We start from the raw sequence: 10,115 nt of genomic DNA on the forward strand, positions 1-10,115 counted from the left end.
TCGATTCCCCATTGCCGAGAGGCATCTTTGTGGAGACTCTAAAAAGGGCCATGTATGCTTCTTCATGGAGCAGCTTGGAGCCCACCCAAGAGAGCTGAAGGTCCGCCCATTGAAGCCATGGCCAACGCAGCCTAAGAGCATGACCTGGTATTTCTAGATTAGGCATTATGAGGCTGTTGAACGCCTTTGGTTTGGACACCATTTTCTAATTGATAAGCACATGGTGCCCATTGGCGTGCTCGGCCTCGTCCCAGCCCAGATGAAGTTCTTTTTTGCAGTTTCAGTGTCTTCTTTGAAATGCTGAGATGGCGGCAACATCCTAAAATCAACATAAGGTCCCTACCGTCCTATCCTCGCTCCACTGGTGTGTGTCTAGCGTCGGCGAAGGGTACATGGAGTTGTGTGTCCGACAAATCTTTCGGGATATGTTTGTTTTCGTTGTTGTGGTCTGAGGATGGTTCTCATCATTGATGGTGATTGTTGCTCCGGTGTGTTGATCCTTTAAACTCTTAGCAAGATGACTTCACTTCTGTTTAATACACAACCAGCTCTAGTACGCCAAGGTTTAACCGGCTCCGGTGATAGAAGGATGACGATGACATCATATTTTAGTGCTTGTAGTTATCGCTAGATAGGCCAATTATTTATATATTTTATTACTTACAATGAGAGATGACATACAGCAAAAAATTTAAAAAATGAAACTCGGAAGATAGGTAGGCAGATCTGGGAGTAATATATATTTGTTCTTCATACCAATACAAAATCACGTCCTTGGACTCGGTAAACATATCACCACTTCACTCAACTCATTCTGTCTAACACAAGTGTACTACTACTACTACTATAGACTGGCAGCATGGATCCATCGCATCTTGATGGGCTATTACCGACTCTAGCTTAATTAACATGGAAAATTATTGTAATCTTCGTTGGACTCCTACGTGTACGCGTACACGTGTAGCCCGCCGATACAACCATCCATCCGAACAGATACGCTACTGATGATCGATCTTCTCTGATCACACGGGCACCGTCCTGGCGTGCGCCGGCGCCGTCGTCTCGTCGTCGTTCTCGCCGGAGAGCTCCTCGAGCGAGATGCCGTTGGACTCGGGCGCGAGGAAGGTGAAGCCCATCCCGAGGAAGTTGCAGGCCGCGAGGATGAAGAGCGAGTTCCTGACCCCGATCCCGGCCTTGTAACCGTGGTCCACGAGCTTCGGATCCTGGTTCTGCGCGAGGTAGAGGAACCCGAAGGAGCCGATGATGGCGCCGAGCTTGCCGGCCGCGGCGGAGATGCCGTGGCACGTGGAGCGGAGCCTGGCCGGGAAGATCTCGGCCGGGACGATGAAGGTGGTGGAGTTGGGCCCGAAGTTGGCGAAGAAGAAGGTGAGGCCGTAGAGGACGACGAAGCCGATGTGGTTGCCCGGGGTGGTCCAGTGGTGGTAGGGGAAGGCGAGGCCCAGCATGAAGACGGCCATGAAGAAGAAGCCGCCGAGCTGGATCCAGAAGCGGCCGATCCGGTCGATGAGCGCCACCGTGAACCAGTACCCCGGCACGGTGCCGCAGAGCGCGATGAGGGTCTGCGCGCGCGCGATGCGGTGCACCTCCTCGAGGGCGCTCATGGTCTTGGCCTTGGGGATCCAGTTGATGGCCGTGAAGATGTCCTTCTGGAAGAGGTTCTGCGAGTAGAAGGCGATGTCGAGGAGGAACCAGCAGGTGGCGGTGCCGAGCAGGTGGAGGCCGTGGCGGTGCAGGAACTCGCTGGAGAAGAGGCCGAACGAGTTGCGGTCCGGGCCGCCGTCGTCGGCGGGGTCCTTGGAGTCGGCGGCGATGTCGACCTGGAGGACCTTGGACATGTCGGCGGCGGCCTGCTTGGCGTTCTTGGCGACGAGCGCCGTGTAGCGCGCCGTCTCGGGCATCTTCATCCGCCAGTAGTAGGTGAGCAGCGCCGGGATGGCGCCGAACATGAGGATGATGCGCCACACGTAGTCGGCCTGCGGCGGGGTGGATGCGACGGCGCCGTCCTGGTACGCGGGCGCGTCGAACGCGGCGCGGAAGGCGGCGGAGACGATGAGCGTGACCACCCCGCCCGTGAGGATCCCGAACCCCTGCATGGCGAACACCGCGGCGATGAAGGCGCCGCGGGTCTTCTTGTTGGCGTACTCGGACATGATGGTGGCGGAGAGCGGGTAGTCGCCGCCGATGCCGAAGCCGAGCCAGAAGCGGAAGAAGCAGAGCGTGGCCATGACGCTGGAGGGGGTGGACCCGAAGGACAGCCCGGACGCGAGGGAGCAGAGCACCATGCACATGAGCGTCATGCCGTAGACCTTCTTGCGTCCCATCCGGTCGCCGAGCCATCCGAAGAAGAGCTGGCCGGAGAGCGTGCCGCAGAAGGCGACGCCGTTGACGGCGGCGGCGACGTTGGGCGGGAGGGAGCCCGGGTCGAGGGAGCCGGCGCGGTAGTAGTAGACGCGGCCGAGGAGCTTGGTGACGAGGGAGATGCAGAAGAGGTCGTAGGCGTCGGTGAAGAAGCCCATGCCGGCGATCACGATCGCCGTGAAGTGGTACCACTGCGTCTTGGCCGTGTCCAGGGCCGACAGCACCTCCAGCTGCTCCCGCGCCATGGCTGCCGGCGGCCGGGTGTCGTCCCCGAGATCGGTCGAGAGCTCCTACTGGTGGTTTCTGTTGAGAGGAGAGGAGGGTTAAAGATGAGATTTTGTTTGGGGTAGCCCGATGGATCGAGCCGTGAGCTGATCGAGAGGCAGGATAAATAGGGTCCAGGTTGTTGACTGCTCATGGAGAATAAACCGTTTACATCTTTGAAAGAAGAAGAGAATAAACCGTTTACTAGTACGCGTATTTGTTCCGATTTAATGGCAAGGTTTAAAAGGTGCCAGCTTTTTTTCGTTTACATTGCGTGGAGATAGAAAATATCCCGGGAGGATATTCTTTTGTATTCATAATATCGCATGCAATTCATAATTTCGAGTAATAGTGCCTTAAAAATATTTCCACACTCTTAAAAATATTCCGAGAGGATATTCTTTGGAGTAGTTTGTTACGCATACGATTCAATCGTGATTATATTTTTCGGAAAAATCTTGTGCAGTTATTATTGAGGGTAATTGTAAAACGAGGAGAGAATTCAAAAAAAAAGTTGCGAAACGAGGAAACAAAGGTGTCACCATCAAGGAGACACGCAGGTCTCCGTTAGTTGGGGAGGCGACAGTGACAATGTAGTCAAGACCTCCCAAAAGAAAACAAAAAAGCTCCATGGAAATCGAGTTCCGTGATGCTTGGCGATGGTAGGGACAGATGCGACCGAAAATGCCAAACGGAACCTGGGTACGCGCGCACCCAGTTATGAAAAATTCAAAAAAATGCTATTTAAAAGTTTCAAAAAAATGTGAAGTAAAATTTTGCATGTTCATATTATGTTGATACCAACCCGTGTGCGTTTTCACGAAGAAATACCATTGTATGTGGCCTACACAAAAATGACAAAATGCATTTTTCGGATCTGTGAATAGTACAAATTCCTATTCACTATTGTAATTAGGGCATTTTGTTATTTTTGTGTAGGCCACATATAATGATATTTTTTTATGAAAACGCACACGAGTAAGTATCAATATAATATGTACATGCAAAATTTTACTTCACATTTTTTTGAAACTTTTAAATATCGTTTTTTCATTTTTTGGAAAACTGGGTACGCGCGTACCCAGGTTCCAAACGTGCCTGTCGCAGATGCGACTTGTTACATGAAGAGAGGATGGGTAAACAAATCAAAATCATAGGTTTCGTCGATCTGATGCGCCTTTTTGAGTTTGGGATACTGCCTCCACTCACACAAACTCCTATAGCTATAGAGAAAGGCTAAATTTGGAAGATTCTTTTGGATTGGCCTGGCCATCTGGCTCGTCATGTGATGCCGTTTAGTACAAATCAAATGGGACCCCTGGTGTGAATTCTCCCCACCTTGGTGAACTTGGTATATATAAAAATTTGAAAATTCAAACGATTCTGAAATAAGTTTTGTGGATACATGCACTTGTTCTCTACATGTTTGCCTAGTTTTGCTAAATAATACATTACTATTTTTTTTTTGCTACACGGAGATCAGAAAATTGTGGCGGCGAAAAGGCAAAAAAAAAAGAGTCTGTTTTGCTTTAAATATTTTTCTTTTTATTCATATGCCACATATAAAGATATTTCGATGTAAATTTGGTTGTACATACCAGACAATGGTTTTTCAGATTTTTTTGAGATAAAATAACGTTTTTTTGAATTTCAGAAATAACAACCTTACCGCAGCTCCGGAGCCAAAAACACTTTTCGTGTTGTGGGTAAATGGTTGACTAGTTGATGAGTAATTATCACATATATATGCTATCGCGAAAGAGGAAAGTTGATCGGCCACAAAGCATACACCAACAAGTAATTATTGAAATCCATATCATGATTGGCATGGAGATTTGCAAAAGTAAACGTCAAATATTGAGAGAGAAAACATTAAGTCTATTGAGGACTCACCAAGCGGGAGAAAAGCTAGTAGTAGCTTGCATGAAGGGAGCAATGGAGAAGAAGAGCTTTGTTAGGAGTTGCAGCGAGCTAGAGGAAGAAGAAGACTATGATCATGCTACTCCTCCTCAAACTGGATTGCTGTGAGGATGCTGCTGGCGGGAAGCATCTATTTATCTTAAGAGAATGAGAGCAAGTAGAGGAGCTACATGGCCCACATCGCGTATGATAGGAGTCGTTGAAGTACATTGTCACATGTACACGTATAATGGAATATTCGCTCGCTATTCCCGTTGTATTAGCAGTCAACGACGACGACGACGATGACTAGCAGGTAGCTTCGTAGGCCGCCGTACGTGGCCGGAAATTTGGTCCCGGCTACCAATTAATAAGGCTGTCGAGTCCACTCCTCCGGTCACCGGCGTCCATTCTTCAACTCCTGTCCCGTCTCTGTATCAAATGGTTCAAGATAGATACAACGACCGGCCTCTGTATTGAGATTATGAACACATCAATCTTAACTACTCCTTCCCTTGCATATTTGATATTTTCTTCACTCTAAACTAAGTTTAGATAAAACTAAGACACTTATTTTAAAACGGATGTTGTAGATACAACGGCCTTGCCTCTGTACCTAGGTTATGAACACACCAATCTTAACCACTCCTTCTGTTACACGTTATTTATCGTCGATTTAGAAAAAAATTATATTAAATCACTGACAACCCGATGGAGTACATCACTAGAAAGTCCTTTTTTTTTTTTGGAAAGGACGCTACTATACTAAATCCATAGGAAGTACATCATTAGGGAGTTCTTTTTTTCTTGAAGGTCACTACTATAGAACTCAGCCTCTTGTTGTTGGTTTCGCCCGGTTTTCTTCTAAACATTAAGCATTTTATTTTTAATTAATAAATAAGATAAAGCTTTTACCTCTGTTTTTTCTAAAAAGAACTATAGAACTCAAGATTAAAAATGCATCAAACGGCGCCTTGCAAACTGCGCACATTTGAGAAGAGCGAATTGCACGCGGAATACATCACTCTTCGTCGAGAAACTATGCATCGGGTGAAAATGGACCAATTTAACCCTTTTATGAAACTTGAACACAAAATGAACTTGTTTTGGAGGAAAAAAATCACCAAACCGACCCCTTTAGCATGATGCCTTGGCATGGGGCGCCACGGTTACATTGCATGACGCCATGGTGTACGGCGTCGCGGTCTGAATCCAGATCTGATACCTATGGAGTTGTCCAATGTAACGTGGTCGTGCAAAATGATTAGATTACCAAAAAAAATCAAAACTGATTTATTCTGTGTTGAAGTTTTAGAAAAGGTTCAATTTAATCAGGTTTCATGCACATCGGTGATAATCGACGCAGTGGCTTGTGATCAATAATTGCTACACCAAAAGTATGCGGTCAAGTCAACCATGTCCTTGTCTCCTTTCAAGCTGATCAGCGATAATCAATCGGTCCTGCGACTGCGACTAGCTACCATTTTCCAAGCAGAGTGCAGATCAGTGCATGCACCGCGTTCACTGCCAGTCGCTCATCAGTCGGTCAAGCACGCGGCAAGTGATGTGTGTGGTCGTGGCCCCGCGTAGACAAATAGGCCGAGATCTACTTGAAATTTATTTTAGGATCTTGTTAAAAAAAATCTGCATCTTCACTACGCATGCTGATTTTCTGCAATCGCATAAATGAAGTCTTTGGTCGCCGTCTTTTCCCCTTTGTCTAGGGATGTCTGCATCCATGTCATGCATATGCCGGATGCAAAAAAATAAAAGGAGATACAAAAACAAACATACACCATGTTTCGGTCATCAGTGTGCTAACTAAACACATCAAAATACTCGTAGTTAACAACAAGTTTACCAGATTGTCCAGATATTTTTCTTTGTTTATAGCACAATGAACGATGTCAAAGAGTGCAAAAATAATTCACTGAAGATGACCATGAAAAGCAGATGCCTACCAGATGCTTAACAGTATGGGAATCTGGTACAAGAAGCCACGAACTGATCAAACTACTTTTACAACAACATGCAATGGGCGACAATTTTACAAGCTGCATCAAGAACATAGCGTGTCACTGTACTATTTCCAATGCTAACACAGCGACGCATCATATGCAAACCATGTCGTCAGATATCCCTGGACAGTCCTCATGTTACACCGGCACCATATGCAGCCACGCTTATCAGTCCTCGTCCATCATATCAAGAGCGGGTATTCGTCTGAAGCGTGCGCCGTGCCTTAGGTCCCCTGATATTGGTGACCTTGCTGTCTCAATCCTTCTCTTCTTAGGCGTAGAATATTCGCTGGTTACTGACTCGAACAGTTCCCCCATACTTGAAATGTTGGGCCTCTTCTTATCAGGCTCCTCTTTCAGGAAACTGAACACATGCACCCACAGAAATGTTTGCATGTTACTTGTCTACGTTCAGATAACTTAGCACTGCTTCACTTAGGCAACAGACCCACCAGAAAAAGAAATTGGTTCCAAGGAAAGCAACAGAATGTACCTCTCTCGGATGATCTTAAATGCTGCCATTGTTGCATAAGGCAATCCTGTCTTTGGGTCACGGTATCTACAAAAGGTAAATCCCCGAATAAGACCATCACTTGGAATACACAAATCATTGAAGACATAACAGTCTCCGCCCTAGGACAATGCATCAGTTCTGGTGTACTACCACTGTATGAGTATGATCATTTCAAATTACTCAATCAAGCAAATTTGCAATTTCATCACAACAGAACATGCTGAAAAGATAACAATAGCTCAAACAAGGATGCACACAAACATAATACAAGGAATGCAAATTATAAGGGATTGTCTAAGTATACATAGTTGAGTAGTCTGCAAGCAGCCAACAAAGTACATCCTGATAAAACAAACCACTAAGAACAGACACTCGACTGTAAAAACATGCAGCTATTAAACAGAAGGAACATGTATGCATAACTTTAGTCAAGTAAAACAAATGTACTTGTATAAACAAGAGTAGAAAGTCCATTTTCACATACAAGCAAAATGAACATGGAATAAGGAATGAGTAAATCAGTGTACAGAAAGCATACTTGGCAGGAAGTCCTGTCACAGCACAAACAGGTTTCTCCGGATCTGCAATAACAAAATTAATGCAAGAGTACTTTGAATTCAAACTGCCACACACGCACACACGTACACTGCTACACATGCACTTTATGGTAACTGCCAGAGAAATAAAATTTACAGCACCAACAAGATTCCAGAACTTACAAGGAGTCGAAGTCGTACAAAGTTCAGACCCAAATGATGCCCCATTGATAAATTCCAGATGTGAATTCCCTAAATTCATCACCATAATCAGTAATCAACACATGTAGGATTTAGATTGCTACATCGGGAACAGGAAGCACAAAATGGAGTAGCTGCAAAGTTCACGATTTGCATGTAAGCAGATAGGTATAGAGGAGTTACCATCTCTTGAGTAAAATCGAAGTGTAGGACCCTCATAAACGGCTTTCTGAACAACAGCCTTTTTCTTCACCTCCTCCTCTCTTGCCAGTACACGCTCAAGATTTCTCATGTTCATGATCTCTACAAATACAGACATATGCAATAAATAAAATATTCAATCGGCACTCGCAGGTTCCAGCAATATCTTTGAGAGAAGGTAGAAAGAAGAACAGGGTATACCTGTTTCAGCTGCTTCTAAAAGCATCTCTTCTTGTGTCATACGTTTTTCTTCTCCCTCTTTTCTCTTCTTAATTGGCTGGAACAGAGTAAGGGCAAACAGTCAATTACTCGATTAACCTCAAAATGCCATATGTTGGGTACAAGTTTCAACTGTCCAATTGTCCATGCACACTAATAGTAACATCATACAATGCAACGCAAGAAGTTAAGGGTTGGTGAATGGATACAAACCCTAGCAGTCGCTTGCTTTTCAGCACGTATTGCTTCTCTTTCAGCTTGTCGCACGACGACAGCTGTTCTGGTTGATTTCCTGGTGGTCTTCTCGAACTCCAAGTCATCGGGAAAGTCTGATTGTTTGGATGTAGTAGCCCCATCAGCAGTCTCGTCGATTGCACCTTCATCCTCCACTTTGATGACCTTCATCTTCTTCTTCTTCTTATTGGCTTTCATCTTTTTCATGGTCTTCCCAGGGAAAACTAATCGCTTCTTAATGGGTAATCTGGTCCATAGTTGGGACTATTAGATAGTGGATGATTGCATTCTGACATGCTTATACAGTTATATGAACTAGCATGTGTACCTCTCATGTACTTCATTCTCTGGGTCACCATCAGGTTCAGGTTCCTGGAAAGGAGTTTGATTAGCACCAAGCAGTGAGAGATTCTACTTCGAGCAAAGAGAAGACCAACTAAAGCTACGTACAAAGAAAGAGAGAATGAGTTAAAGAGATTGGAAGGAGGCAGAAACAGGGATCTCACTTGTTCACTGAAATCACTGTCGAACTCGTCGCCAGCATCCTGCTCTTCCTGATAGTTATCATCCTCTTCGTCCTGCGAGAAAGGAAAAGAAACAGAACAGTTCAAGAACAACTCCTGAAGGGGAAGAAGAAATTATTGATTTGCGACCGACAGACCTCCTTGAGAGCTGCTTGGCCCCAGAAAGCCTCGTCATGCTCGACCTCCTCCTCGACTAGCTTGGTTATCCTGCAATCGACGCGAGCAGACAGCGTAAGAACTGGGAGGAGAGGTAGAGGGGCAGGGCGAGGGAGGAGCGGGCAAGCCACCTCTTGCCTCGGGTGGCGCGCGCCGCGCGGTCTAGCAGGACGGGCGGCTCCTCCTCGTCTGGAGCGTTCGCGGCGTGGGCGGCCATGGCGACTTCACCGGCGGCGAGATGGCGAATTCGTTCGGTCGCGGCGGCGAGTGGGGATGGGAGGAGAAGCAATCGACAACGATTGGGGTCGATTAACGGCCCAAAACTAGGTCGCCGCTACCGGCCCAAATAATACGGCCCAGTTTTCTGTCTCCCCAAATGAGAAATGTTCGACTCTATGAAAAAAGAGAAAATTTTGGCTTAGCGCAAAAAAAAAAACATAAACTTTCATCTTAAAAACACAGAATTTGGCCAACAAAAAACCTACAAGGTGTGGTAATGGGTCAATCTTAATTGACAACGTCCTGGTTGTTCGAGATTTTATCACTTTACGCAACAAGTTAGGATTTTTTTTATCAACTACAGTCATAATTTTTTTTTCGCAAAACACCAACCTTCAAGGTAATTATTTGCACATTTAATATCCCATTAGTGAATTCGGGCTCACTGTTAGGTCCAATGTGACTTTCCTCAACATGGAGACACCGAACTGAATTGGTATAGTCCGTCTCTTCTCTCCCCGACCTTCTCCTCGAACCAAAGTGGCGACACCATGCGACCAGCCGACACGGAGACCTGCGAAGATGGCTGGGATGGAGGCTTGCTGACGGCGGGAATGGCGATGGCGGAGGGGATTGGCGACCCATACCTCGACAAATTTAGGATCAAAGGCTCTGGCCTCGTAAGGTTTGAAGGCTGGGAGGTTCGGCTCCACCCACAATGGTGCGCCGCCTCACCCTCCACCATCACAAG

At 46.2% G+C, this 10,115-nt stretch overlaps 2 protein-coding genes across 2 annotated transcripts; both read right to left on the reverse strand.

The window, feature by feature from the left end:
• Positions 1 to 1,002: 1,002 nt before the first annotated feature.
• LOC124692116 (probable inorganic phosphate transporter 1-8) lies at positions 1,003 to 4,648 on the reverse strand. Its single transcript, XM_047225423.1, has 2 exons — positions 4,537 to 4,648; positions 1,003 to 2,682 (listed from the first exon to the last, which is right to left on the reverse strand). Exon 2 carries the CDS (start codon positions 2,622 to 2,624, stop codon positions 1,023 to 1,025), a length of 1,602 nt encoding a protein of 533 aa, XP_047081379.1. The 5' UTR covers positions 2,625 to 2,682; positions 4,537 to 4,648; the 3' UTR covers positions 1,003 to 1,022.
• A 1,867-nt stretch (positions 4,649 to 6,515) lies between these two features.
• On the reverse strand, positions 6,516 to 9,367 carry LOC124683422 (SWR1 complex subunit 2). The gene is made up of 11 exons (XM_047217934.1): positions 9,277 to 9,367; positions 9,127 to 9,196; positions 8,972 to 9,043; positions 8,794 to 8,837; positions 8,445 to 8,712; positions 8,214 to 8,289; positions 7,995 to 8,114; positions 7,794 to 7,862; positions 7,613 to 7,655; positions 7,054 to 7,119; positions 6,516 to 6,924 (listed from the first exon to the last, which is right to left on the reverse strand). Exons 1-11 carry the CDS (start codon positions 9,360 to 9,362, stop codon positions 6,729 to 6,731), a joined length of 1,110 nt encoding a protein of 369 aa, XP_047073890.1. The 5' UTR covers positions 9,363 to 9,367; the 3' UTR covers positions 6,516 to 6,728.
• Positions 9,368 to 10,115: the final 748 nt, after the last annotated feature.

This window comes from Lolium rigidum, chromosome 1 (genome assembly GCF_022539505.1).
Source record: "Lolium rigidum isolate FL_2022 chromosome 1, APGP_CSIRO_Lrig_0.1, whole genome shotgun sequence".
NCBI classification, from domain to species: Eukaryota; Viridiplantae; Streptophyta; class Magnoliopsida; order Poales; family Poaceae; genus Lolium; species Lolium rigidum.

Bases quoted from the DNA above. Each gene is read 5' to 3' on its own strand.
- LOC124692116 (XM_047225423.1), bottom strand. From the start codon at position 2,624: ATGGCGCGGGAGCAGCTGGAGGTGCTGTCGGCCCTGGACACGGCCAAG.
- LOC124683422 (XM_047217934.1), bottom strand. From the start codon at position 9,362: ATGGCCGCCCACGCCGCGAACGCTCCAGACGAGGAGGAGCCGCCCGTC. The intron at 9,044-9,126 runs GTCTGTCGGTCG...CCTTTCTCGCAG, and splicing joins GCCAAGCAGCTCTCAAGGAG to GACGAAGAGGATGATAACTA. The intron at 7,863-7,994 runs GTAACTCCTCTA...TGATGAATTTAG, and splicing joins TCGATTTTACTCAAGAGATG to GGAATTCACATCTGGAATTT.